Here is a 27,881-nt window from a genome sequence, read left to right on the forward strand (position 1 = left end):
ATGCCATATCTCTGCTGAGTCAGAGCCGTTTCAGACTCCGTTCCCCTGTAACGATTGATGTTCTCCGGGAAACATTTCCGTATTGGACGTGAGGGCTGCCCAGGTAAGGCAAGAGGACAATCTAAAAGCCAGAAGTTATGACTTTTGATCTAAGCGTTGGCTTTGAAATATTCAAAACTCCCCCTGGAACCCACTTGGGTCAGTCTGTTCTTCATTCTTCTGAGAAAGGGAAAAAGTAATTTGGACACGAGGAGCCTCTGGGCGGTGTGGGGGGCTGGGACATCCGTGGGGTCCTCTGGCTAAAGCGAATGGAGGTGCAGGTGGGGCCTAAGTGCACAGAGGCCGAGGGGGCTCAGGTGGGGGTACCAGCCCCCTTGGTCTAAATTCCCCATTTCCCCTCTCCGGCCAGAGCAAGAACCCGGGGCCAGCCAGCCGGTAGCAGCACGAGACTTCCCGGGTTGGTAGCCCTTTTCACGTTTCACGTGTTCTATTTCCCCACCTCTGAGTGTAATCTGACCTACCAGCGTGGAAGGCTTTGGGGGTTTTGAACTTGCCCTACATCAAATACACCCCCTCCTGCACTCAGGAGAAAACCCCAGCCACTCGGCTGCAGACTCCGAGGGCATTTGATTGTCTAGAACACATCAAACAGCCCAAGTCTTCCTTGTAAAAGTTTTACAAGAAAATCATTGAAGACTAGCCGAGCTATCCTTTCCCTCTCCTCCTCCTTAAATTCCAAACCTGAGCCGCTATGCCCGATTCCCACACTCTGGTGTCAGCTGGGCCGCAGAGCGCTGGGCTGGCGGGCATGCGGCGGTAGAAAGAAACCTCAGCCCCTGGATCATTACACTTGCAGGCCACGACTTGTGGGATCCAGTGATTTGGACATATTTTATTTAACCAGCTTGGTAAAAGGTAATATTCAGCAGCTGTGATCTATAGCAGAATTACAATTTTCAGGGTCAAGGAGGGATTTTGATATTAGGAGGTTGGGCAGAATTGCTATGAAATCTCATGAGCCGTCTTTAAAAATAAATGAGAAAATAGGTTATCCAAGAGTCATTGTAAGGGAAAAATCAATAGGCAGTGTCTATTCACTTGGGCTATCAAAATCCTTGAAATGTGAACAAAAGTTTCACGTTTAGTGTACTGTAGGTTTTGAAATATCAGCGCTGGAGGCTCGGTGGGTACAAATTCATTGTGCTGTGCATCCAAACGAGGCAAGTCTTGTGAAGCTGCTTGGCTTCCTCATAAGAGAGTGGAGTGTCTTGGTGACCGAATTAGACGGGGGAAAGGAGACTCCTCCGAGGCAGGATGGCCAGGCACCGACACGGAGAAGCACCTGCTACTCTGGGAGTGGGTGGGGCCGGTGGCTAAGCGCCCCTTCTTGGCGCTGCCTCCTGTCCCACGGGAGGGAGGAGCCACGTGTCTTCCCGCCCACGCAATTCACAGGGCCTCTGCCCTCGGATGGGAACAAATGATCATTTAATGGAGAACTTCCTGCCGGTGAAATTTTGGCTGAGCCGGTCACCTGGAATGATAGAAGTTGTCTCCCATTCATTCATTCATTCATTCCAAATCAACCATTTTTTTTTTTCCAGTGTCTCAAATGTGTCTTCAAATTTCCTTCAGGATGCTATACTTGGCATTGAATAGGCTCAAATCGGCCCCAGCAAGACGGCCTTACCTCTCCAGGATTTGTGACTGAATTCCTATGGCAGCTAATTGCCAGGTAACTGCTGGGTCTCCCTCACCAGCCTGTGAGCTCTGGGCAAGGCAGAAACTCTCTTTTGTGGTTGGATGCTGTTTTCCAATCCTTGGTGCCATGTCTGACATTTAGTGTTAAAAATATTTTAAAACTTTTTTTAAATGAATATTTTTTAATGAATGAAAAAAATGAATATCTTCCTTTTTTTTTTTTTTCAATCTAAGGCATTCCTGAAGTATTTAAAGGCCATAATCATGAAGAGAATCTTTAAAGAAAACAAAACACCCAAAAGTCCCCCACCCTCAGTCATGTATCTCTACCATGATGTGTCACAGATCGGCTCATTTAATCAGGATGAAGGGGATGGTGATGTTTTATCATATGCCTGGTGGTGCTTTCCATGGGTTACCCAGTTGAACCTTCATATCTGTCCTTGGGGTGGCTGATCTTTTCCCTACTTTACAGTCAAGGAAACTGAGGCTCAGTAGATCATCCCAACACACCGATGAGGGAACCAGAGCTCACGTCCAGGTCTGTGATGCCATCTCTTCAAAGCCATGTCTTGGGGCAATTAAAGAAGAAGAAAGAAAACTTGTATACAAAAGCAACCTTAAACCTGATCCAAGTTTCATCATTAAAAAAAAAAATGGCAGTGTCTATACTCACAGCACAGAAATTGTAACAAAGCACTGCTGAAGATTTATAATACCCCTTCAATTAGAAAGGGAACGGGGTGGGGGCTTCCCTGGTGGCGTAGTGGTTGAGATTCCGCCTGCCAATGCAGGGGACACGGGTTCGAGCCCTGGTCCGGGAAGATCCACATGCCGTGGAGCAACTAAGCCCGTGCGCCACAACTACTGAGCCTGCGCTCTGGAGCCCGCGACCCACAACTACTGAAGCCCACGTGCCTAGAGCCCATGCTCTGCAACAAGAGAAGCCACCGCAATGAGAAGCCCGCACACCACAACGAGTAGTCCCCACTCACCGCAACTAGAGAGAGCCCGTGAGCAGCAGCGAAGACCCAATGCAGCCAAAAATAAATAAACAAAATAAATAAACTTACAAAAAAAAAAAAAAAGGAAAGGGAATGGGAAGTAAGATAAATAATCCAAATGCAAAAGATGGGAATAGCAGACTTTGGAATTAGGCATTTTATTTAACTCATCAAATAATACAAGTTAGCTCAGGAAACAACAATCAAAATGTATTACTTGTACTAACGATATGTAGAACCACTTTTTCAAGAAATCTAATGAAAATAAATGCTGGAAATAAATTATTATGTGGAATACGGCAAATAAATAGATTTTTACAAAAAAAATAACCCTGTGAATATTAGAAAAAAAAATGTGAGGTTCGGTGGAGCTGGAGGAAGTTGGAACTTGAAACTAATGCCTGAATGAGATGTAAGAAACAGCAGCACATTAATGAAAATTAGCAACAGACATTTGAACTCCTTTTCCTCATCCCCTTGGTTTTAGGAGTGATGTCTCCCCAGCCCTGAGACGGGCTTCGAGCCATCGCTTCTGACACCCACCGTCTAAGTGATCCAGATAATGTAATCGCTGCATCATTAGGAACCATGAAATTGCAATTCCTCGGGGAAGGAGCGCTATCGCTCAGTTACACAGAGAAGAGCGATTAATTAGCAGATCTCAGTTTAAAGTGACTATGTACTACATGGGTTCTAATCCCATGCCGGAGCAGCTCGCAGGCCTAATGAATTATATGGAGGAAGTTGAGCTGGAGCCAGAAGACATCACTCAAAATGTGATAATAAGTAAAATAAGACAAACTTTAAAAACCCGAAACTTTAAAATGATAGATCATCCACTCTCGAGGTAAAGCTGTAAAAGAAGCCAAAGTAGGGGAGGTCAGCTAATTTTTCCTCTCTCCTGAAATGACACTGTTGAGTATGCAATTTAATATGTGGACTCCATTTGGGGCAACTTGATCTAAATGGACTCATTCATTCACTCACTGCATACATATTATTTTAAAGTGACAACACTTTTATAGACTATGACGGGCTGGACCCATTCAGCCCTTGGATAGTGAGTCCTCAAATGTCAAGCAAGGCAGATTGAACGCTGCACTTGAAACCCACCCCCCTCCATTCTGGTGGGACATCTGAAATGGACGTCTCTTCCCCCTGGCAGTGTAACTGGAATCAGAGTTCTTAACGATTCTCGGGAAGATGATCCTGCCTCCTAAACCCGGTTGGCACCCAGCCTCCTTCGTGCCTATGCTGAGCTTCGTACTAGGCTCTGAAATTCTGATTCTTGCTGGAAAATAGGCTGGGTGAGTGTAGAGATCAATAAGTGGTCTTTGCACACTGTTAGGCTCAGCTGTCGGGCCAGCCGCCATCTTTCCACTTCACAACTTGCTTGGATCCCAGATTCAACCTCTCTGGGCCCTGACATCTCCATTCTGTACGTATGGGAGGTGGCAGGTGGTCAGACTGGGGCTTTGGTTGTAGGACGTTAACACCTGGGGAGAATGCCTGGGGGAGGAGGGGCTGATCTGTCAATGGTGGTGAAACCCACAAAAGGGAGGGGCTGAACTCCTGTTTGAGAAAGAAGGGCTGTGGCGCCAAGGCTGGGGATTGGCACCACGCACTGGTTTCTAAATCTCTTTCATGCACTTTATCCAAGTGCATAATGCACCCGTGAGCCAGGGCGGAGAGCACAATGCTAAAATGGTCTGGTTTCCTGATAGGAAAATGGACGCCCGAGGGGCAAAGTGACTCATCCAGGTGGGAATGGCTCCGAAATTTGTGAGATCCAGAGCAAAAAACGAAAACATGGAGCCCCGTGTTCAAAACGCGAGAAAAAAATGCATTTTCCCTTTCACCCCTGGTCTCTCTCTCAACTTCTCATGGTGTTTAAAAACTTCTAGTTAATGTTCTACTAAGTTAAGTCAAAATGTTAAGTTATTAGCACAAATTGTACCATTCACTTTTATATCGTAGACTGCCAGTTTTAAAATGCACATATCAGCAGATTTAACACGTGTGGAATTGCCAAGCTTGTACACTAGATTCCGCGGCTCTTAAGAGGGTGCCTCAAACTGGCCGAAAGAGACAAGCCAGACTCGGGAAGGTGGGAAGAAGTAGGAGAGGGTTCCCCCAGGCGTGGAGCGAGCTAATGGGGATTCTCCCGGGGGAGTGAAGACCCTTATGGGCCTGGGCCCTGCCTGGTAGCTTGGGGCCCGCATTGCCCTGGAGCCTGAAGGTCAGGTTCCCTTTCTCCCCAGTGGCTGGACGGACATGCTGTGCTCCAGGTCTGGGGCAGGAAGTTGAGCCAGGCATCTCCTTCCATAGGCCCCCTGCCCCAACTGTCAGCAGACGGGCAACCTCAGAATGCACTGCATACACTTGGTACCCGGATCGGGGGGGCCAGAGGCTTGTCCCTGCTGAGTACCCCATGAATGCACCCGGATGCTCCCAGCGTAGGGTGGGGGCTGCAGCCATCACGTCCCACCCAAGATACTGTGGGGTGTGCATGCCTGTGCCCAGGTTGGGGGCAGGTGGGCAGCGGTTGCTGAGTGAAGGTGGGGAGGGGAAGGCCAAATGGTACTAGGGTTCCAGGGGACAGAAGACGGAGCAGCTGAGAACCAGACCCAAGGAACAGGGAGATGGTGGGAGGCAAGACCACGTGAGCGGAGGCTCCAAGCCCCCAGTTCACGGTCCACTGTCCCATCAGACTTCATCTGCAAAACACAATTACAGAGATAAAACTACTAAGGACTTCAAGACAGCAACACAGAACATGAAACCCCAAGTGCAGGGGCCTTCTGAGTGCGGGGTCCACGATACCGGCCCGGCACCCAACACCACTCAGAAGCTCAGCAGGCCACGTCTCCTGGTCTTTCAGAAGCTTCTACACGCCAAGGCTGCCATCTTACCCTTGGGCCCTTGGCCCTGCTTTGTCAGGAACTTTCCTTTTCCCCTGCCATGGATGACTGGAGTTGGCAGGGACCTCCCTTCCAGCCCAACTTGCTGGTTTGCTGGGTGAGGAACCAAAGCCAGGAACGGGGTATGACTTGCAAAAGGCACAGCAGGGCCCAGAGCTCCGGGCACCTGAGGTCCAACTCGGCACAGAAGATACCAGACTCTGCGAAAAGACCAAAGCCTCGTGGGTCTTGTTGCCAGGCTGCTCCTGGGTGCGAACGCACTGCAGCCACCACCAGGACCGGGAGCATCTTCAGGGCCCCCCAGATCTAAAGCAGCATCCCCTCAGCATCAGAGGCCAAGGCGTTTCCGGGTGTCCCCTGTGGGCTCAGCATCAGGGTGGGGCCTCTACTCGTTACTTAATTGTTTCTCACAAGATTCTTTTGGTGGAGGGGCGCGGCTGGTGAGGGTGGAGTGTGAGGGGCGATTGCAGGGACTTGAGGACAGAAATGATGTTCACAGCTCAGATGAGGAGAGAACCAGGGCTTCCCCTGCCGATTCCTCAAAAGGACAGAGATCTGACATTTGGTGGGGGAAGAAAGGGATATAGCCGGCATGGATGGAACTGAGTGTTTCTGTACATCATTGTTTAAAAAACGTAACTGAGGGGCTTCCCTGGTGGCGCAGTGGTTGAGAGTCCGCCTGCCGATGCAGGGGACGCGGGTTCATGCCCCGGTCCGGGAAGATCCCACATGCCGCAGAGCGGCTGGGCCTGTGAGCCATGGCCGCTGAGCCTGCGCGTCCGGAGCCTGTGCTCCACAACGGGAGAGGCCACAACAGTGAGAGGCCTACGTACTGAAAAAAAAAAAAAAAAGAATGTAAAAAACGTAACTGAGGAACGTAGGCCCCCGTGGTGTGAAGGGCAACAGTACCAGGGAGGCCAGTGTTCCTGTGGCCGGGCCGTGGCTTCCAGAATGTGGTGCTGGTTGAAGATGAGAGAAGCCCAGCCGGAGGCTGAAGATCTGGCGTCCACCCCTGGCCCTGCCACCGACTTACTGGGTGATCCTGAGCAAGGCTTGTTCCCTCTCTGAGCCCCGTTTCCCCACCTGAAGATGAGCAGGTTGTCTAATGGCCCCTAAAGCTCACACAGTTTGAGGGCTCTGCGAGCCCAAGCTCGCCCACCTGCTTGGCTTTTGCCATCCAAACTGTCACCAAGGTGGCCAGCATGGAGCTCAAGGGACGCTGATCCATGTTTCCTCATTTCAAAACCCTGCTCTCGGGCTCTGTGTGTTTCATCTCTCCTCAAAAAAGGAGCTCAGGGAGGCCCGTCCGGAGGCCGGGATGCCCAGGCGCCTCCAGGCCCTGAGTGCCACGTGTCCAGACATCAAAGTGTCTCCAGTGTCTGGGGGTGCTGCTGGGGGAGGGTGATCAACTCACCCACGTGCCCAAATCTGGATTCTGCTTCTATCTTCCCCGTTCCATATGGAGGACAGAGAGGGGAGAAGAAGGGGAGAGAAGCCTTTGAAAAAACGTCTCCTGCTCTCTGCTCAGCCCGGGCACACTCCCGCGGTGCACCTCTTAGCCACTCGGCAACTTTTTTCCCTTTCATGATATTTTGGGTTTCCGATCGCCTGCCAAGTCAAACTTTCATCATTTAATAAGCAGGGAGAAGACAATCCTCCAAGTCAGTCCCAGTCTAAATGGTCCCCATTCCTGTCCCGGGCCTCTCCTGGCTGGTCCTGCTGCACAAGGGGCCAGTGGTCACGAGGACCCATCCAGTGACAGGTCAGCGTCAGCCCTACTCCTGCTCCAGTGGAGCGACTGCACAAACGTAGTCATGGAGATTGCAAGGAGGCATGAACATACAGCACTGCTGTTTGGAAAGGACTTTGCCAAGCAATTTACGGACGTGGGCCTTAATCTCAGGGGCAGCAGTGGAAGGCAGCCGTGGCAGTGGCATTGCAACGTGATTTCCAGGCCCTGAGAGTCGCTTGCCTGTGACCAGAGAGCAAGACAGGATGCTGGGCATGAAAACAGCTTTCTGACCGCCTGCCCCAGGGCTGGGGGGTTATTTTACCTGTTTTCTTATCTATCTTCTTGACCATGCGTCTTCGGGGCCTGGAACACAGTAGATGCTCAATAAATATTTATTGACTAGCTGGATAAATCTGATTAACACCTCTCATGCTTTGAACAGGGAAAGATTTGATGATTTAGAAGTCTCGTTGGGGACAATAAGGAACTCACTGAAGCCATCTAGCTCTCCTCGCTCTGTGATTTCTCGGGAGGGGTGGGCTTGGATGAAGAGGAGATGGAAATGATGCAGAGAGAGGCTCTGAGGGTTCACAATGCCCCGCTGTGCCAAGACCCCTGGGTAGGGTCTGCTCAGGGCACAAGTGAGCTGTCTGGGCTCTTCCCTAAATGTCAAATTGTGCACCGCAGTGGCCTTGGCATCCTGTCACCTTCAGCAGGACCTGGACGGGAGGTTGGAGCAGCTCACGGAAGGACGTAGTCTGCTGGGCCCCAAGGTAAACTGTGCTGACGGCACCCCTACCTCCCTGTTCTGTCCTCCTTCTCAGCAAGGGCACTGCTGCAGGACGTGTCCCAGGGCCCCCAACCTGTTACCTCTCCTCGGCAGAGTGCACGTGTTCTCAGAACCCCCGTGTCTGCCTGAGCAGCCCTGGGTCCTGGCCGGGTGTGTGTGGACTTTTGGGGCAAGGCTGTGTCCCCGGTAACCCATCCATTACCCAGAAGGGTAGCTGATGCCAGGAGAAACCTCCAGAGAGCCGGCCCCGGGGAACCCAGGCCCCCTTCCCTTCTCCTCTTTCTTCCAAAGACTGCTAACTACTCCCTTGAGCGGTGGGTTGCTTCTCCCCCAAATGCCAAATCTCCCACAGGAAACTGTCAGACCGGAAAGGTTCACCCAGAGGGATCGGTCGCTAAGGAAGCTGCCTAGGGGATTATGAATCTGCATTTTTCCAGGGTCCAAGGTCAGAAACCAAAGGAGTGAGGCTGTAAAGGTGGGATTTCAGGTGTCTCCCAGCCAGCCCATAGGGTGTCACCATGCAGGGCCCTGGCTGACCTTACAATTGTACACACTTCAGAGGGCCAAGGCCTTGGCCACCTCCTGGGTCTAGAGGAGAAGCAAACAAGGGAAGGGGGCAGCGTGGTCGGAGCCTCAGGGAGTGGGGCTGGCAGGCTTCTGTCCCTGCCTTTACCAGCCTACGGCCTATGCTTCTCCACTGAATTTAGCAGCAGCTCCCGTCTCCCAGGGAGGTGATGGATTCCAGCCACATTCTCAGCTCCTCTCCCTTCTGAGGATGCAAGACAGGGAAAATTAAGAGGAAAATGCAGTACAGGGAGGCACATGCCGAGCCTGAGGGTGGGGATACGGTAGGCCTCCGTAAGTGTCAGCTGAGGGCGCCTCTGAGGCCAGGGTCTTAGGCAGAGCTTTCTGGAAAGAAGCTGGAGCCCGAGGTTGTATTCGTTCTCCACTCTGTGGGACCTCATCACGCAAAAAAACACTTCTCTCCAACTCAGGTACTTTTCCTGGCAACACAAGTTAAAAACAAAAAAGTTGAGGCCACAAAGCAGCACTGAGCTGGAGGAGGGCCTTGGCTCCCCTGGTCCCGTCCCCTCCTGAGTACACTTTGGGGAGGCTGGGGGACATAGGGGGTGCGCCGCACTGAGCGGTGCCCATCCTGCCCCCAGGAAAGTCCAGGCAGCTCTCAGCAGAGGAGCGTGCGCGGTCGATCAATACAGGCTTCAGGGCCGCTGAGCTATTATTCACGCCAAAGGGCCTTGTTGGGATGAAGGGAAGGAGTGCTGCATGGGTTCACAGAATCACAGGCCAGAGCTCTGCTCCCTGGCACTTCCCCCTGTCTCTGTGATATCTTCGTTATTTATGCAGCGCAAGCAGCGAGGTGATTCAGGATAAGGAACTGCTTTCCCCACAGCTTGCTGGGAGCCCCGGGAGGCAAAGGCAACAGGGGTCGCGTGTGATCCGGGCCAGGGTTCCAGGAGATATGCACCTTGCCTTTCCTCTCCTTTGGCTGTTTCTGAAGGAGGGGCCCAGAGTGCCACAAAGTGGGGCCGACTTGCCCGTGTCCCTCCTTCTTGGCTACTTCCTGAGATGAGGCCCCCTAACCATCTCCATCCTTAACCTGCACGTTGCCTGTTCCTTACCTCCTCATACACTCCCATTCCTGTCCTTCCGTCTTGGTTGCCCCTTTATCTTGGTTTGCCCTACCATCTTGGTTTGTCCTATCGTCTTGGTTTGCCCTACCATCTTGGTTGCCCCACCATCTTGTTTTTGCCCTACTTGCCTCTGGCAAGCTGGCTCTGGAACATTCACCTGTTACTGACCTGGAATCCTCGCAGACACGGGCAATCTCTCTCAGCACTCAATGTGTCTTTCCTCCAGCACAACAGGAGAAGACACTGCCGTTGGCTCCATCACCCATTTCAGGACTTTGTATCCAGCCTTGGCTCTAACCGCACACCCTATTCTCTTGCCTGTACCTGGCTGCTCTTGGTTACCCTTCAATGGCTCCCTTCTTGGGTGCAGTGCCGACGGCTTTAAGAACTTTTCTGAGCTGTCCGTGTACACAGTTGCCTGCCCCATTTTAAAAAGGCTGACATCTTGTCTAAGAGCCACCTGACTATTCACATAATGTGGGCGACCTCTCGCAGGTACCACTGGTTTGAGTCCAATGTGCTGCAGGCAGAGAAAAGTCATATGAACAAGAGTTTCCTGGGGGTTCGTTTCAGGTTAGTGAGTTATGGCATAGGGCGAGGCCAAGTTTGAGGGCCGCCCCCTCATCTCAGGCAGTAACCTCGACCAGTGTCTCTGGGAGTCAGACTGGGGATGGCTCACTACAGAGTCTTCCTTCCCTCTTTCTGGAAAACCAACTCTGAGCAAGCCTTTTGCTGAGGTATAGAGTCCATTCCAAAGGTGGCAAGTTGTCGTGTGGCTACAACTTGGAGTGGACTGAAATGGAGGCTTCAGACCCCCCAGACCCCGGTGTGTCTGCCATTTCTAAGCCCACGGTGATCCATGAGGCTTGAGGCCAGGCCTCAGCTGGCTCACACCTGCTGGTCCCTCCTGCGCCACGGCTCCTGTAGGGCCATCTGTCCTTGTGTGGGTGATGCTGAGAGGTGCTGTGCTGGACAAGGAACGTGTACCAGCTTCCCCCTTCACATCCACAGAGAAGCTGCCCAAGGGGCCTGGTCTCTCTGGGGATGGGGGGGGGTGGTGGAAGTAGAAAGAGGCTGGGAGAAAAGTACTCCCCGTTCCCTGATATTGACCAAAACCCCCCAGCTCTGCCAATGAACCAGGGCTCGCTCTCAGAGTGGCTGTATGGTTATGTGAACTCATCGAATCAAACAGGGTGACCAGACGCGTCCAGCAGTTACAGCATGGAAGATGCCATTGACTTCTGACTTAGGATGATGATGATGATACTGGAACTTTTTCCCGCAGGCTCACAGCCCGTGGAAAAGCCAAACACTTCACAGAAAGGAAAGAAAGGTGGAGGGTCAACCCCAGGAAAGTGCTGCTTCTGCTGTCTATTAGGGAAGCACTGTTTGCAATGAGCTCACTGATGACACAGAGATGGCCCAGACGTGCTCCCATCACACCCTCCCAGCACCAGCCAGCCGGACACACAAGTGTTCCTTTGTGAAGTCCCTACTTATTACTCTCACTCCAGACCGGAGTCCTCCAACCACACACTCAACTAAAGGGGGAGGCAAGTGGACCAGAGACAGGGGACTCACAGTGGTTCCTCGGAAACCAGCCCCAGCCATAACCAACCAGCAGTCCTTGGCTCTGGACACACATTTCTCCCAGCAAAGCCATCTCCATTCCCAAGCACTGGGCGCCCTGCTGGGCTAGCGGTTCAAACCAAAGAGATGAGGAAATCATGGCTGGTAGTTAATTCTCAACTACGTAGACAAACGGCTATAAATATTTATGATAGGAAATTTCATTGTTTAAAAATGCTGCTCTAAATTTCCAGCTATCTCCATGAGAGCGCCTGCCGAACAGGTTGCAAATTAAGAACAATTATTTTTGTCTTCTGCATTTGAATAGAACTTACAGCTAAAGTCATTTAAAGGGGTTAACATCCGCCTTAATTAAATATTAAAGTGTGCCTGTACCTCCTGCTATTGTTGCCCCTTCGAATAAGATATAACCTATTTTTGACAAGTTTTCATCTTTCTCTGTGGAAGACGCTACATGAAACCAAATCAGTGGCAAAGAGGAGAGTAATGAATAATCTATTTCATATTCCAACAGTACCCAGAGCTCGGAGTGGAAAAATATTCAGTCGGATGCTGGCAAGAGGCTGCTTGGGTACCACATGACACAGCTAATGTTTAAATAATAATAATAATAAAAAAGCGATAAACAAATCATTAGCCCTTAACAGTTTAATGCAATTTGTTAATGAACGTAATGGTGGGGACTAATAATGAAAGAAAATAAAAACGTCTAAACAGGCGCCAAGTTGCTGGCGATGCGCAATTACTTCCTTGTCAAGTTTTTATGATTTAATGAGCCCCTCTGGGACTGACGGCTGTCAGTCAGTCGTGACTTTTTGACACCATTACAACTTCAAATACAGCAGCAGGCAGGCTGTTTTCCTCGGATTTGAAATACTGAAATGATCTGACAGTTTTAAAGAAAAGATGTGCAAAAGAAAGAGAAAAAAAAAGGAGAGAGGAAGAGAAAGACTGTTGCTTTCCTTTCTTTCCTTTTTTTCCTTCCCCCTCCTTTCTTCTGTGGAGTAGATAATCTCTGGATGCTGTTTGGTAATGAAAATCCAATCACTGAGGTCATTATCTGATGAGGTTTTTGGAACAGGCAGGCTTTTTTCCCCCTCTTTATTTCTTTACTTAATGATAACCCTCAATGGGCTTGCCCCGCATGGGACGGCCAGAGCTGCACAATTTTGTTCACCATTAATTTCAGCCTTTGAAGCTCAGGGCTCAGAAGCAGTAGCAAAGCAAACCCCCCACCAAGCTGCTTCCAAAATAAGACAATCCAGCCTGCCTTAAACAGAATAGCAAATGGCCTCCCAGCCCAGGCCTGGCAGCTGACGTCAGGCCCGCTGCATTTGCAGGCATTCGTCGGCATTAGTCTTCAATGTGGAACATTTAAAACTCTTTACAACTTAAGAGACTTTAATTAAATTGCTTTGGATTCTGGAGCAGGGCAGCATCCGCTTTATTTACGCTGCCAGGGAAACTGTTTAGTCTGCATGAATTTTATATGGCAAGGGCTTTCCTCCTTCCTCTTCCTCCTCCATCTCCTCTTCTACACCCCACCCTTCCGTTGAACATAATTTTTAACAAAGGCTCCTGACTTTAGAGATATTCGTCAATTTCACATTAAGTTCCTAGAACCTTTCGCAGTTCTGTGAATGGCTTTGAATGTGTGGGCTTCCCTCCTTCCCCAGGGGAGCAGGGCGAACAATTTTCCTCCCCTGGGGTTCCTCTGAGTCTGTCCTGCAGCCCTCGAGAGGGCCAGGTGGGAATTCGGGGGCCTTCGGACCAGCTTCCTACAAAGCGGGTCACTATCCTGGTCTAGCCGGTCGCTCTTGAGGTGAATTTGATGGGGCTGTTAGGCCAAAGGTTTATCTGTTCATCTCCTTCTCACTCTCAGGGTTGAATTGGGGCAAAATCTCAGGCAAGGGCTGATAATGACATAGAACCTTAAAGAAGAAGCCACTGAAGGGCGAGCGATGCACTCCCTCCTCATTTCCTCTTTCAACAAGAACGCCAGGTGTTAGTGAAATATTTAGGAGCCACAGCAAGTTTACATGATCAGATCAACCTGACTTGCCAGGTGGCCTTAGGAAGAGTCTGGCGGCGTGAGGTGTAGCTGGGTGACCGATTATACACTTCACTTTAGGTAAGACCAACTGTTTTGAAGGAAGCCACCAGAGAGGTTGGTAGAATAATACCTCCCCACCATTAGAGTTTCAAAACGAGAAGGAGATTACTTGTTTCCCTGCTTTTTTGTCGTTTCTTCGATGTGTTTAGCAGGTACAGAATCCCGTTATCAGAATAAAAGATTCTTGCTGAGATAGATCCCTTAAGCTGATAGGAAAATTAGCACAGCCTTCCCACTCCTTTGCTGGCCTACTTTGCTCTGCCAAAATCCCACACCATCCCTGCGAAGTAAATGCTGCAGCTTTTATTTACACAATACTAAATGATTTATCTGAACACATGCAGGCCCTAGCCTGTTTCGACAAGTACAATTTCTCGGGTGGATTTTGCCATTCTGCATTTCCTCTCTAAACCATAATGGTTCTCTTCTGAGTTGGGGAAAAAAAAAAAAAAAAATCAAGTGCTGCATCCAGGTGATATCAGCCCATGGGCACAGGTGGTTAGCATTTTTTATGAAGGGAACAGGTTTGCTTTTCAAGGATTCAAAGCTTCCAATTACACTCAAAAGATAGAAAGGACCCTGTAAGTGCCTATGAAGTCTTAAGAAAAACACATTTTGCTTTATGACTAGCCGGAGAATGACCTCAGCTTGGGCACCTTGAAGCCTGATCATAAATGAACTCATTTTAAACGCAATTCCCGGTTACCTCGGACAGAAAGAAACCTAAGAAAATCACAAAGCATGGCAGAGGTTTGAATACATGGTGAAGTCAGGAAGGCTGTGCTCACATTTGTTGGTGAAAAACCCAAGCCATCCTTTTGTAACGCACTACCATCCCTTATTCTTTTAAAGGAGGTTAGTGAACATTTTCCATCAAGTTTATTTCCAGTGGATCAGCCTATAGGACTCTACCATATTGATAATCACATTTGAAATTTCTCACCGAAGGAGTCAGGTTCTTGCTCTTCCTGAAATATTCATGCTCTCTTTACATACTGGAATGGATGTGGAGAGAACCCTGTCAGACCTTTTACATGTATGAGGGCTGCTTTTGGCAGTGCAAATATTAAGACGGAAAGGATACAGAGATGCTTACACAGGTCAGGGAAGAGGAGGTCACCATTAAATACCATGCCGGGGCTCCTCTGCCAGCAGATTCTGGGGAGTATGGGATTTTTGGAAGGCAAAGAAATCTTTCTTGTAGCCAGTAATCAAAGTTGTGAAAAGTGGATATTGGGCAGGCTCAGCAAAAAATATTCTTGGGTAAAAAAAATATATATATGCATAGAAAAACAGGGAAAGTGCTAAGTCAATTTCCTGCACAACTGCTATTAAATACCCAGCTTTACAATGAAAGCTCTCAGGCAGGTGGACTATATTCATTATGCCTGGGGAGGAACAGGGCTGGTTTGCTGGGCCGGTCACTGGCTCTGGCCGCTGCTTGCGCCTGCATTTTTCACGCTCAGGCATCACAGAAGGGTTGATCGGTGACAAGAGGCGTGTGACAAACAGCACAGCCCATCAGAAGCCCCCATGACTGCCTCATCATGCCCTCTCCCAAACCATGACCCCTGACATGTCCACAGGGCAAGCAAGAATGTCACCAAGGCTATTTTGGTCCGTAGACGAAATTACCAAAAGGCAAATAAACATTCGCCTTCCCCTATGAAAAACAAATCTGGGTGAAGACAAACCCAGAAAAGGAAGCCAACCCACATGCAAACAGGAATAGAAAATATTTTTACACTCTTTGCACTTCAGCTGAACAGCGGTGAGAGAGAGGGAGGGTCATTCAGGCCCTGTCAGCGCGAGAGAATGATTCATGTGACCATTTTGTCTTAATTACTCAGAACGAGCCACGGCCGCTGTTTATCAAGGAAGAGCAGATACATCAGTGTCTTCTGACAGAAAAAGTGATCGCTGTCAGGATGGTGATAACCAGGACGGCGGCCAGAATGACGATCAGGATGCGGTTCTGGATGATTCTAGGAGAGAGCAAAGGAGGAAAAGCAATTCACACAGATAAACCGAGGACAAAGATCATGTAAGACCAAGTTGGCTAATCAAACGGAGGCTTCGCGGATGGGGGTGGGAAGCCCAGTGTGGGGTGTGCGTGTGCGTGTGCGTGCGTGTGCGTGCGTGCGTGCGCGTGCGTGTGCGTGCGTGCGTGCGTGTGTGTGTGCGACCACGCAGCTCTGTGGTTCCACAAACAATCCTCCAGCAAACGAACGACGCCCACAGCGGTTGTCACGAGGCACCCGGAGAAATGCTTCCTGAGAAGCTGCCGTGAATCAAATGGCTTTCTGGTCTCCGAGTACCATGTAGGAATCTTTCAGTGATCAAGGGCCCCATGCGAGCTTCTCTTTTTAATTTAACATGTGAGACAAGCCTCATTTTTTTTTTGCAGTGTTTCCCGTGAAAGTGAAAGACTCCAAGGAAACATATGTCAGTGAGGTACTTACCTGTACAGAAATACCCGGGGAAAAGTAAGAGAGGCTTAGGAAGAAAAGGGCGAGATTAAGAAGCAAGTGTCAAGCTTGCAGCTCAGGCTATGAAACCATCATCTGTCACTGGGGCTCACGCTCTGTTACGCCGAGAGGAAACGCTACATGTGCTCCGTGGTGGAAAAAAAAAAGATGGAAATGAGGAATAATACGAAGTACCCGGGTGCTTCGTATGCTCTGGCTGGTGGGCCCTCACCTCTAGGGATTCCAGTCCCCTCCGCTCTGGCTCTGCCAAATGCAGATGGGGAACTGGGGACTCAGAAAGAGAGCCAGAGTGCAGACGCACGCTCCAAGGTGCCTGCAGAGGGCTTCGGATGAAGTTGTTTCGTACTTCGTTACCTCATTCTGAGAAAAGAGGGCGAACGTCAGAGTGCCTCGTTGAGGCTGTCTGAGGGAAAAAGCTGGGTCAAACAGCCCTGGCCACGCTTGCTCCCACAGAACGGACCGTGCAGACATAGAGACGGAGTGAGGGGCACTCCGGCCGGCTGCTCATCCAGCTGTCAAGACCCCCCAGCAAACCCCACCTGCCCGTCCTCCAAATACCAAGGCGAAAAAGAGGTCTAGACACAGAACGAGGGACGGGGACTCCCATGGGAGGAGCTTGGTGGGACCAGCCAGGCCCCTGGTTTGACAAAGACCCCACCCTCCTAACTTCACATCTGTGAGAAGAAACCTCTACAGGGCCTCCGCGGCCTTTGCTAGCTTCTGGGTGAGTTTCTTTCTCAGGAGAATGACGACATCCTTGTGGGTGCAGTTGCATTCTTCCTTTTGCGCAGCCCCTTCTTCCCCAACCCTAAATGGATGGATGCAGACGGTCACATCAGACAAGCCCACTCCCTTGTGGCCCCCTGGAAGGACTAGCTCCCTCTCCTCCTGACAGGTTACAAAATGATCACATTTGCTGACACGTCTTCCGCAAAACCGCTTGAGCGCCTGTGTCCACTTTCCTCCAAGGAGATGAATGACCCGCTCGGTCCTCATTTATCACGTAATGTTCGGCTAAGATCTGTCTCGTTTATTTCTTCCCTTCCCCACTAGAAAGGCTGCGCCCTGACATTAATTCTTCTGCGATGACAGCAAATTCAGACTTAACAGGCCATATTTACTCAGGAACAAGGAAGATCCTCGGTCCCCCAAATAAATGAATAAAAACGGGACTTCGCGGCTTGTTCAAGTGAGGCTGACTATGAACACTGATCGGTGTAACTTGGTGGCTTGATTTAAAACCCAAACTAATGTTTTCCCCTTTTCCCTGGAAGGGGCAGAAGTCTTCAGAACAGTTCCTACACATCCCATTTGCCCGAGTCACTGTCAAATCTCTATGTACCACAGTCACCCGCATCAGACTTGCAAAGGAAATCGGCAAAATGGAAGCTCAGCAGTGAAACAGATTAAAAGCATGAAAACTCTTTAAAATTCTGCCTTAAGTCATGCACGGTAGTGTGTCTCCCGGGTGACAACCATTTTATTTGTGGGTTGAGGGCCCCAAGGCATCCATGATGCTAATTTATAAGGGATTAACGGTGGGTGTTACCTGTTTAATCTGAGGCATGGTTAAAAAAATGAATACACAGGAATCCCTAAATCCTCAGCTCTTCCCCTGTCTTCCTAATTGGGCTTCACTCGTCTCAAAGCAAAGAGTGGGTTTCACCCATGATCTCTCCTAATAGCCTGTATCTTTAACTCACTCAGTGCACACACACCTGATCCCAAGAAGGGCACCGCTGGGTCACAGACGTTCAGAAAGACCTTGGCGCGTCCACAGAGCCTGGAGCCTTCACTTCTCCGGCGCCAGAACTCGGCACGGTTACTGGCACGTAGGCCCCCAGGAGAACTGTCCAAAGGATGATAATGAAAGAACGCAGCCCCTGTAATCGTAATCATTCCATTCAAGGGAGAATGGAGACGAAATCTGTGCAAATTTAATGTGCAGGAAAATCGCAGGCAATCTGCATAGAAAAGGCTGAAGTTAAAAGCTGACGTAAACTCCCCAAAGATGGAACACTGTGCACTACTGGGTGAAACGGGGAGAAGGAAAGGTCCTCATGGAACTGCGTGCTGGCGGTGGAAGAGGTCAGCAGGAGAGAGTATTTGCTTTCAAACAAAGATATGTGGGACAAAGGGTGTAGAGGGGAAAAAAAAAAAAAAAAAGAGTTGGAGCTGACAGAATTGGAAGTAAACTTGACTCTGGCCAGGCCACCAACCCAGTTTTGGGGCTCAAATGTGTTGGGCAGATACAATACCTCTAACGGCCAGAAAAGTGAGCTGTTGGGGCCTTTGAGTGAATAAGACCAAGCCAGCCTGGATGGGGAAACAAAGGCTGGCATTGGTGGGCCCCATCTGTGAGGAGGCCTGGCCTCCCGTCACAGCCAGGGGCCGCTGGCAGGTACTGCTGTAGGCAAAGCAGAAAGGAATGCAGAGTCCGGAAAGAATCGGGTCCACAAGCCGGGAAGCGGGGCTCCAGCTCCTGAAGCAGAGAAGGAACTTTGGGGGAAGCCCAGAGTAACTTCCTTCTAACTTTGGACAAGGTTGTGGGGTGGGGGGCGCTTTATATTCAACTAGGTCTGCCACAAGCGGTCTTAATCTCCCTTTTGAAAATGCAAAGTGTGTTTACCCAGTAAATAATTTAAGAAAGAATATACACTTGAAAGAAGACATCCATTGAAACAGCGAGGCTAAATTGCCTCCAGGCAAAAACATGTGCATTTGCATGCTGCATTCTATTAAGTGAGCGGGCTGTGGCTTTAAAAGAATGCAGAGCCAAATTAAAAGGAATGTGGGCCTGAAACATCAAGGATTCTCCAAGTTTACTTTATGAATCACAGTGCTGTTGATACAAGATGAATTAACCATTTACTTTGAGGCTGAACTCACAAAGTATTGTTGAAAATACCCATCCCCGTGTGGAACCCGGGGAGCAGCTAATCCTTCCTTTGCCAGAGTCTCCTCCCCCTCTGGAAACAAGCTCCTGCGTGTGGCAGCCTTCGGAATCACAGAAGACTGGTTAAAGGGAAGCAAGCAGACGAGGCACCTGGCACAGCTCTCCGCTCTCGCTGCAGGAACCCAGGAATTCCACTGTAGTGGGTGTTCCCACATTCACCAGCTTGTGCATCCTTATTTCTGGGCACGCTCACCTGTCCCTTGATGTTAGATGTGGCCACGTGACCTGCTTTAATCCATGGAATGTGAGTAGAAGAGCTAGGCGTCATTTCCAGGTGGAGGCATCTAACTTCCAGGCTTTGACTCTCCAGCTGGCTCTTCCCTTGCTGTTCTGATCTAGGAGGCTATAGGTTCCGGGAGTGCAGCTACAGGATGGTGGAGACTCCTTCCGCCTGGATCCCTGAGTCACGCCACGGGAGACTATTGCCCTGGGGGCTCAGTGGGACTCACAGTGGGCTTGTATTAAGGTAATGAGATTTGGGGGTCGTTTGTACTGCAGGATAACATCAGCTATCCTGGGTGATGCATCCCTGACCCCCTTCTCCAACAAGATGGGGTGTCTGGCCAAGCCAAGTGGTTTAAAGCATCCAAGAAGCCAAGGTTTAATGGCGGGTGAAATGACTTCTTTCCTTGAAGAATAGGTTTTTTGCCTCTTGGTTTTCAAGAGCTGGGATCCTCATCTCTCCACACTTGGTCGTAGGACTCCTCACTGAAGACTCAAGAGCTTCTTCCAGCGGTCACCAATGCCAGCGTGTGTTCATTATGCTTCCCACGAAGAGCAGATATGTGTTGGCCGCATTCATTTCTCCCTTCCAAACATCTGGCGCTACCCCTAGCCCCAGGGGTAGAGCTGTGACCTAGGCTAAGAGGTCAGTGTGTTACATACCCCTGACCGCAGTGACTGGACCAGGAGCAGGCATGTGAACGAAGCCAGCCTAATAAGAGTGAATGTCAGAAGCTTTGCTTGGAATGCAAGGTCAGGTCACCTGGACTATGTGGTGTGCAGGTGTTAGGCCTGGATCTGCTGCAGCCATTTTGTTTCCATGAGGGAAGCCAGCTGAAGAAAGAAGCTGACCCATGGAGGATAGCAGAGTTGAAGAAAAAGCAGAGAAATGGAACCCCAGTCCTGAAGACGTGGACCTCTCTATCAAACATCCTTCTTTTGGACTTTCCATTATAGGAGAAAATAAATGAATGCTATTTCTGAAGTCAGTCTAGGTCTTCTGTTATTTGAGACCAAAAAGCATTTTTTTTTTTTTTTTTTCCGGTATGCGGGCCTCTCACTGTTGTGGCCTCTCCCGTTGCGGAGCACAGGCTCCGGACGCACAGGCCCAGCGGCCATGGCTCACGGGCTTAGTTGCTCCGCGGCATGTGGGATCTTCCCGGACCAGGGCACGAACCCGTGTTTCCTGCATCGGCAGGCGGATTCTCAACCACTGCGCCACCAGGGAAGCCCCCAAAAAGCATTTTTAGGTTGATTCACTTTAATTTCAAAACCAAGTCCTTGATCAATGGCATATTTTCCCCACCTCTTCCAGGAGAATTTCCTGACCAATGCCCCTTGCTCACTCATGTATTTCCCTGTGTGCCCCTCTCTTACCACTACATTTGCCACACAGTTTTATGATTTTCTGTTTCTGTGCAGGTTTCCCCAATAAAAAGGGGCCCCTCTACGGCCTGAATCTCCTTTGTCTTTTGTATTCCCAGTGCTTAAAATAGAGCTCGGCATAGACATTCTCAAAAAAAAAAATAAATAAATAAAGCTTTGCCGAATGTATGAATGAAGGTTCATGTAGTTCTCGTCCTGGTTTCTAAGAGCTGCCTGTAGACAAGCACAGCTTTAGGAGTTAGCTCTTAGCCACTCTCCCGTGAAGCATTCCAGCAGTGTCCACATCCCTTTACAAGCCTGCATTCATTTGTTGGAGACTGCACGACACGTCACAGGTCTGACGCCCCGTCCTGCACACGCTTTCCTGCCTGACCGCAAATAATGATGCCTCACCTTTGGGGTCTGACAGAACAGTACCAGTTGGCAGGACATTTAGCAACCAGGAGAGCAGGCGGGGTGGTGGTGGTGCAGGGGAGACGCTGTGCACAGGAGCCTGTATCGTGTCTCTTTGGGAACTTTCCAAAAAACAAGGACCAAGGGAAAGGCTCTCCAAGTTCTACGTCCAATTCAATGGTAATATTCACCAGAAAGAAATGAAAACAGGAGTAGGGGAAATGGTTCATTGTAATCAGCCTCTAACACTAACTTTAATTTGAAGCATTCTTTCCAAAGCTGGGTGCATGGTTGCCTCTGAGCTAGGGCTGTGTGTTTGTTGTGTCCACTGATAAAGCCCATCCAGGGTCTTCTACGTCCTGTGCCTTCAAGAGGGATCCCCGGCTTCACCCCAGGATTCAGGTGGGGCAGCCCCCAGTCTCTGATTCCACGGGTGGACACAGGACACAGGCAGGCCCGGCTAATTACAGCTCTCTGGCCCCTGCACAACCCCTTGTTCAGGAATTGGCATGCCACTCAGGCCAGATGGAGTCGCTCGGGGATTTTTCCTAAAAAATCAAGAAAAAGGTCCCCTCTTTACTGGGATTGACTGTGGGGACAGTGGAAGCCTAGAGCAGCAGGGATGGGGGTATGGGGCAGTGGAGGGCATTCTTATCACCACGCAGGAGGGCAACCTGCCCGAAAGATGGCACACAGAGGAGCAGAGAGCCCAGAGATGAAGAAAAAGATGGGTTCCTAAAGGCGTTATTTGAACCCCTGCTGTGCGCCTGAGGAACTTCCCAGTTACAGGAGCCAAACAATTCCCTTTTGATTCAAGCAAGTTTGCCTGGGGCTTCTCTCCCTTTCAACCATACTGACTGTACTGAGTTGAAGAGCTAGCCCCTCACCCCACCCCAAATTCACATCCACCTCAGAATGTGACCTCATCTGGAAACAGGGTCTTTGCAGATGTAATTTGTTAAGGATCTTGAGATAAAATCATCCTGGATGTAGGGTGGGCCCGAGATCCAATGACTGGTGTTCCATATGAGAAGGGACGGCACAGATACAGGGAAGAAGGCCCTATGAAGTCACATGCAGAGACTGGAGAGATGCTGCCAGCAGCCATGGAAGGCGTGGGGTCACCTGAAGCTGTAAGAGGCAAGGAAGGATTCCTCCCTAGAGACTTCAGAGGGAGCATGGCCCTGCTGACTCCTTGATTTCAGACATCAAACCTCTAGAACAGTGACAGAGTGTATTTCTGTCGTTTTAAGCCCTCAGTTTGTGGTGCTTTGTAATGGCAGCCCTAGGACATGAACACGAAGTTCTCAGATCCAGACCACGATATGGACCTGGCCTTCTTGTCTCGGCCTTTACAATGACCCTTCTCCATGTCTTCACCCCCTTGTCTTCCTGTGAGGTCAGGACAGTCCCAGCCTGGTTCCCTGGAAGCTTTGCATACAGCTGTGGGGCTCACAGTCTTCGGGAGCTGTTGGCTCTTTCATCACCGAATGAGATTTCTATTCAAGAACAGAGTAGGCAGTGGCCCAAAGCCATGTGAAATGAGGGACCCGAGGGGGCACATCCCACGAGACTCCTGCCTCTGGGATAAGACATTTAAAACAAGAAGAGGGACTTCCCTCGTGGCGCAGTGGTTAAGAATCTGCCTGTCAGTGCAGGGGACACGGATTTGATCCCTGGTCCAAGAAGAACCCATGGGCCACGGAGCAACTAAGCCCGTGTGCCACAACTACTGAGCCTGTGCTCTAAAGCCTGCGAGCCACAACTACTGAGCCTGTGTGCCACAACTACTGAAGCCCGCATGCCTAGAGCCTGTGCTCTGCAACAAAGAGAAGCCACCGCAATGAGAAGGCTGCGCACCACAACAAAGAGTAGTCCCTGCTCACCGCGACTAGAGGAAGCCCGCGGGCAGCAACGAAGACCCAACGCAGCCAAAAAGAATAATAAATAAATAAATAAATAAATAAATATATATAAACAAGAAGAAAGCCAGATGTTATCTCTGGGCCAACTAACTAAGCCTCCCCCAACCATTCACAGTCCATAATTACTGACCTGCATTTAGGAGTGGTCCGTTATCCACATAACAGGCGTAGAAATGAGCATGCTCTCCAGCAAGGAAATGAGGGGACAGGAGCCAGTATCTGAGCCCTGGGACACAGAGGCTAGGTCCTGAGTGAGGACAAGAAGTACTCTGTTTCTGAATTTCTACTTAATTTAAAGGGATTTAACCTTTTCTGTAAAGGGCCAGGTAATAAACGTATTAGTTTGCTAGAGCTGCAGTAACAAAGTACCACAGACTGTGTGGCTTGAACAACAGGAATGTATTGTCTTGTAGTCCTGGAGGTTGAACGTCCAAGATCAAGGTGTTGGCAGGTTGGTTCCTCCTGAGCGCTGGGACGGAGAATCTGTTCCTTGCCTCCGCGCCAACTCCTGGTGGTTTGCTGGCAACATTTGAAGTTCCTTGGCTTGGAGAAGCACCACCGCGATCTCTGCTTTCATCTTCACGTGGCATTTTTCCTGTGTGCGTATCTGCATCCAAATTTCCTCTTTTTGTAAGGACAACAGTCATATTGGATTAGGGGACCACTCTGCTCCAGGATGTCTCACCTTAACTAATTGTATCTGCAAAGACCTTTTTTCCAGACAAGGTCACATTCTGAGGTCCTAGGGGTTAGCACTTCAACCTATGGATTTGAGGAAGGGGAGTGCGGGAGGGGAGAACACACAATACAACCCATGACTGTAAGTATTTTAGGCTTTGTGGGCCATACGGCCTCTGCTGCAACTACAGGATTCTGCCCGTGTAGTGCAAAAGCAGCCCTAGACAGTACGTGGACAAGTGACCATGGCTGTGTTCTAACAAAACTTTCTTTACAAACACTGAGATCTGAATTTCATGTAATTTCCCCACATCAAAAAATATCCTTCTTTTGATTTTTTTCCAACCATTTCAAAATGTCAAAACCATTTTTATCCCACGGGCCATACCAAACGGGCAAGGGGCTAGATTTGGTGTGCTCTCCCGCTCCTGGTCTCAAAGCTCAAAGCTATCGAGGGCAAGCCCTCCTCTGCTAGAGAATGTGCTGGTCCTTGGACAGCAGATGGGAATGGCAGGTCTGGCCAAGTCCCTCGGAAGAGAACAGAAAACCCAGAGTCCCTGCCCCGAGGGAGCTGACGGTGTCACAATGAGCAATCAATTACGGAAGCCTGACAACAAAGGCTGTAATTAGAGTAATGCCAGCCCAGGGACAACTTGTTGTGTGTCCACAATCCTGGATCTGCCTGGGGACAACTTGTGTGTCCACAATCCTGGATCTGCCTGGTGTGACCTGGAGCAAGTCACTCCGACACACTTGGGCTTCAGTTTCTTCCCAGCAAAAGCAGCCAGTTCACCAATCACCCCAGGGAGAAGAGGATTAGCTCATTAGAGATTATAAAGCACTTGCAAAAGGTAAAGCCTTGGGCTCCCCTGGTGGCGCAGTGGTTGAGAGTCCGCCTGCCGATGCAGGGGACACGGGTTCGTGCCCCGGTCCGGGAAGATCCCACGTGCAGCGGAGCGGCTGGGCCCGTGAGCCATGGCCGCTGAGCCTGCGCGTCCGGAGCCTGTGCTCCGCAACGGGAGAGGTCACAACAGTGAGAGACCCGCATACCGCAAAAAAAAAAAAAAGGTAAACCCTTTACATGCGTGAGGTCTGCAAATAACTCTGTGAAAGGAGATGCGGTTTCAGGAAAGGTGACAGGCAGGGGCAAAGTGGTCAGAGGCTGGAGGGGCTGCCTGGGACACCTCCAGTGGCTGGTGGGGGAGGTGGAGGCAGGTGTTCAGGAAGCTGCTGCCCAACCCCCCACCAAGCCCAAGGCCACCAGGCTTCTCAATCCCACAGTCTGGTATCTATCTGGGCCTCACGGTGACACTGTCCCCAGCAGGGCGAGCCTTCCCTCCAAGGTGGCCGCATAAACATCAAAGGCAAAGGGAGGGCATCCCATTGGCTGGCTTGAGGACACCTTCCCAGCCTGGGAAGGCGGCCAACAAGTACCTGTCAGAGCCCATTGATAAGCCCGCCAGGGTCTGATGAGCGGTGTGTAGTTACACTGCATTCTACATTGCCAAACGGGCACCTCGAATTTCAGGCTGGGCGGTGCAGCCTCTGCTATTCTGAGCTATGGACTCAGTGATGGCAGGGGCCTGGAGAGCTTTGCTGGCTACCGGGCTTTCAGATACGATCAAGGCACCTCGCTTCAATCAAAGGGCTTGGAAAGAACTTGAAGAAAATCAAATAAGGATGCTCTAGATATGCAAGGGACACTTATTCCCTCCCAGGTTTGCAGACAGCCAGAGCTGAAAAAGGTCTCCACACTCTGATCTGGAGTCTTCGTTTTAGAGTCGAGGACCCTGAGGGCTTGAGAGGCGGAGGGACGTGTCCAGGGTCAACCCTGTGGGGCACAGCCAGGTCTCCAGACCCCCAGGCCCGCTCCTGTTTCACTGGGACCCTCATTGTCACGCGAGTGGCCAGGGCCACTGTGGCGACTGCACGTCATGGCAACTCCAAGCACGTCTTCTGCTACCAGGGAATGTTCAACAAAATCCAAGAACACAACTCAGAAACGATCAGTCTCCACCTCTTACTGAGCTTAACCCAGTCCCACTTCTACATACGATGAAGAGGGGCGTGGAAGGATGGACAACAGTGGTTCCCCAACTCCAGGCCGAAGCTCAAGGCAAGAAAAGTGACATGGAAACCTCCTTTATTTGAAAAACAGATTACTCAATTTCAAGGAGTGCCCTTTTCTCTGAGAGTGTGTCCTTTCTGCTCTTTTCGTGCTCCAATGTCCTTGGTTTTATGGAGTGATGGTGATAATGAATGGCAAGTCTTTCTCCAATGTCCTTATTTGGACGTTGGAAATGTACTCTTTCCTTGGAAACTATTCTTACTTGGCAAAATCAAAAGTGGACAATCCTCCTTCAGTTCTCTGTTTAAAAAGTCCCAAGTCCAAGAAATGTGAAAGTTCGTGAACCCCGGAGCTGGAAAATCCCACCCAGCTCTACCCTCTGGAGATTCCTCCTCAGGCCTTGACAGCGTGGTTGCCAGGGTGATGCCAACAGCAACATCAATGACTGTGAGGACAGCTGCAGCTACACCCCACCCACAGCTCCAAGGAGCCGGGTGTGGACTCCCAGCCAGGTGCTGTTCTGGCATTTTCTACACTTTGTTGAACCCTCACCGCAATCCCATGAGGTGGAGACTATATCACGGCCAGTTGGACAAAGGAGTTCCCTGAAGCCCTAGCCCACCTCTCCAGTCTTAGCTTCCACCTCTGCTGGACACACACGTAATAAAGTGGTTATTTAGGTAACTGGCGTGTCTCATGTTCTCTGTCACACTCGCCTTGGTCGTCTGAAGGCGCGACTTTGACATCTTCATCTTCACACTCTTCTGCATGGACACAGTAACTGGGCACGCAAGTTAATTTTTCTTGATAGCACAGAACACTAATTAACCGAAGTCTGCTCTTTACTTAGTGCCTAGCGTAAATGCACAGTTAATTACTAATACTCATTTCTTTTTATTTTTAATTTATTTTATCTGTGGCTGCACCAGCTTTTAATTAATTAATTAATTAGTTAATTAATTAATTACTTTTGGCTGTGTTGGGTCTTCGTTTCTGTGCGAGGGCTGTCTCCAGTTGCGGCGAGCGGGGGCCACGCTTCATCGCGGCGCGCGGGCCTCTCACTATCGCGGCCTCTCGTTGCGGAGCACAGGCTCCGGACGCGCAGGCTCAGCGGCCATGCCTCACGGGCCCAGCCGCTCCGCGGCATGTGGGATCCTCCCAGACCAGGGCGCGAACCCGTGTCCCCTGCATCGGCAGGGGGACTCTCAACCACTGCGCCACCAGGGAAGCCCCTAATACTCACTTCTATTCAGGAGCATAGCTCATCAGCTTTCTTCAGTCCCTGGCACACTGGCTCTGTCCTTTCAGCCTCTCTCTTTTAGGTAAATGCATGACCACCCGATCCCTCACCAGATTTAGGGACAGAACTAGAAGCAGTCGTCCTCTGGGGGCTGCTCACCAGTGACTGTCCATTGCCCAGTGACCTCGTACCACACGATTTTTTATGACGTCAACATCACCTATCATACAGATGAAGGGATATGCTGTACAAAGATTCCAAGTCTGCTGAAGGTTTAATTTAGTGCATCTGGAAGAAAAGAGTGCTAGACAGAAAAGAATATCAGGTGGGACAATTAGCTAGACCCACTGTGTGATCCTGGGAAAGGACTAAAGATCTCTTTGTGTGATGTCATTTAATCTTCACAATGATCCTGATTTATTAGGTAGGACCCAGATTTGGTGGCTCAGACCCACCCAGGGTGAAGGCGAGCCCCACTCCGCATGTGGCCCCGGTAAAGCTCTCAGTGCGAGGTGGACCTTCCTCAGTGTCAGGCCTGGATGACCTCCCATTCCCGGTTTTAGGCGCTTCTCACTCTCTCCCTGTGCATCTCCTGCTGGGTGCCCTGAGGGAGGTTCCCCACTTCCGCTGACCTCACTGCCCTCCTGAACAAGCCACCCCCTAGCCCCTCCCTAGCCAAGAGCCCGCACCCTCTTTATCCTCCAGAGAAGCCATGAGCAGAAGCTGATCAGCCACCTTCATTTTGGGAGCCAACTGCCTGGATTTGAATCTGCTGCACACCAGTCAGGCAAGTTACTTGGACAAGTTACTTCATTACTTCTCCAAGATTATGTCCTTTTGACCCTTTTAGCATGAAAATATTCTTTATTTTGTAGAGTGATGGTGATAGTAGATGCCACTGTTTTCTCCCAGTGTCCCGAACTTGGACATTGGAAATGTACACTCTCTTTGGAAACTATTCCCTCTTACTTGGCAAAATAAAAAGTGGACAACGTTCCATCAGTCTTCCGTTTAAAAAGAAAGA

The 27,881-nt window shown here is 50.1% G+C and overlaps 1 protein-coding gene across 5 annotated transcripts in view; it reads right to left on the reverse strand.

The window, feature by feature from the left end:
- VTI1A (vesicle transport through interaction with t-SNAREs 1A) overlaps positions 1 to 27,881 on the reverse strand; it is a 561,291-nt gene that overhangs the window by 186,228 nt on the left and 347,182 nt on the right. For 4 of the 5 annotated variants that reach the window (XM_059051703.2, XM_067024674.1, XM_059051702.2 and 1 more), the window contains one exon: positions 12,021 to 15,485. The exons of the other annotated variant lie outside the window; for it this stretch is intronic. In XM_059051703.2, coding sequence (XP_058907686.1) covers positions 15,392 to 15,485 — 94 coding nt within the window. In that variant the 3' untranslated portion in view covers positions 12,021 to 15,391. Of the gene's footprint in view, positions 1 to 12,020; positions 15,486 to 27,881 lie in introns of those variants that run through there. 5 annotated transcript variants of the gene reach the window in all.

Source organism: Kogia breviceps, chromosome 2, assembly GCF_026419965.1.
Source record: "Kogia breviceps isolate mKogBre1 chromosome 2, mKogBre1 haplotype 1, whole genome shotgun sequence".
Taxonomy (NCBI): Eukaryota; Metazoa; Chordata; class Mammalia; order Artiodactyla; family Physeteridae; genus Kogia; species Kogia breviceps.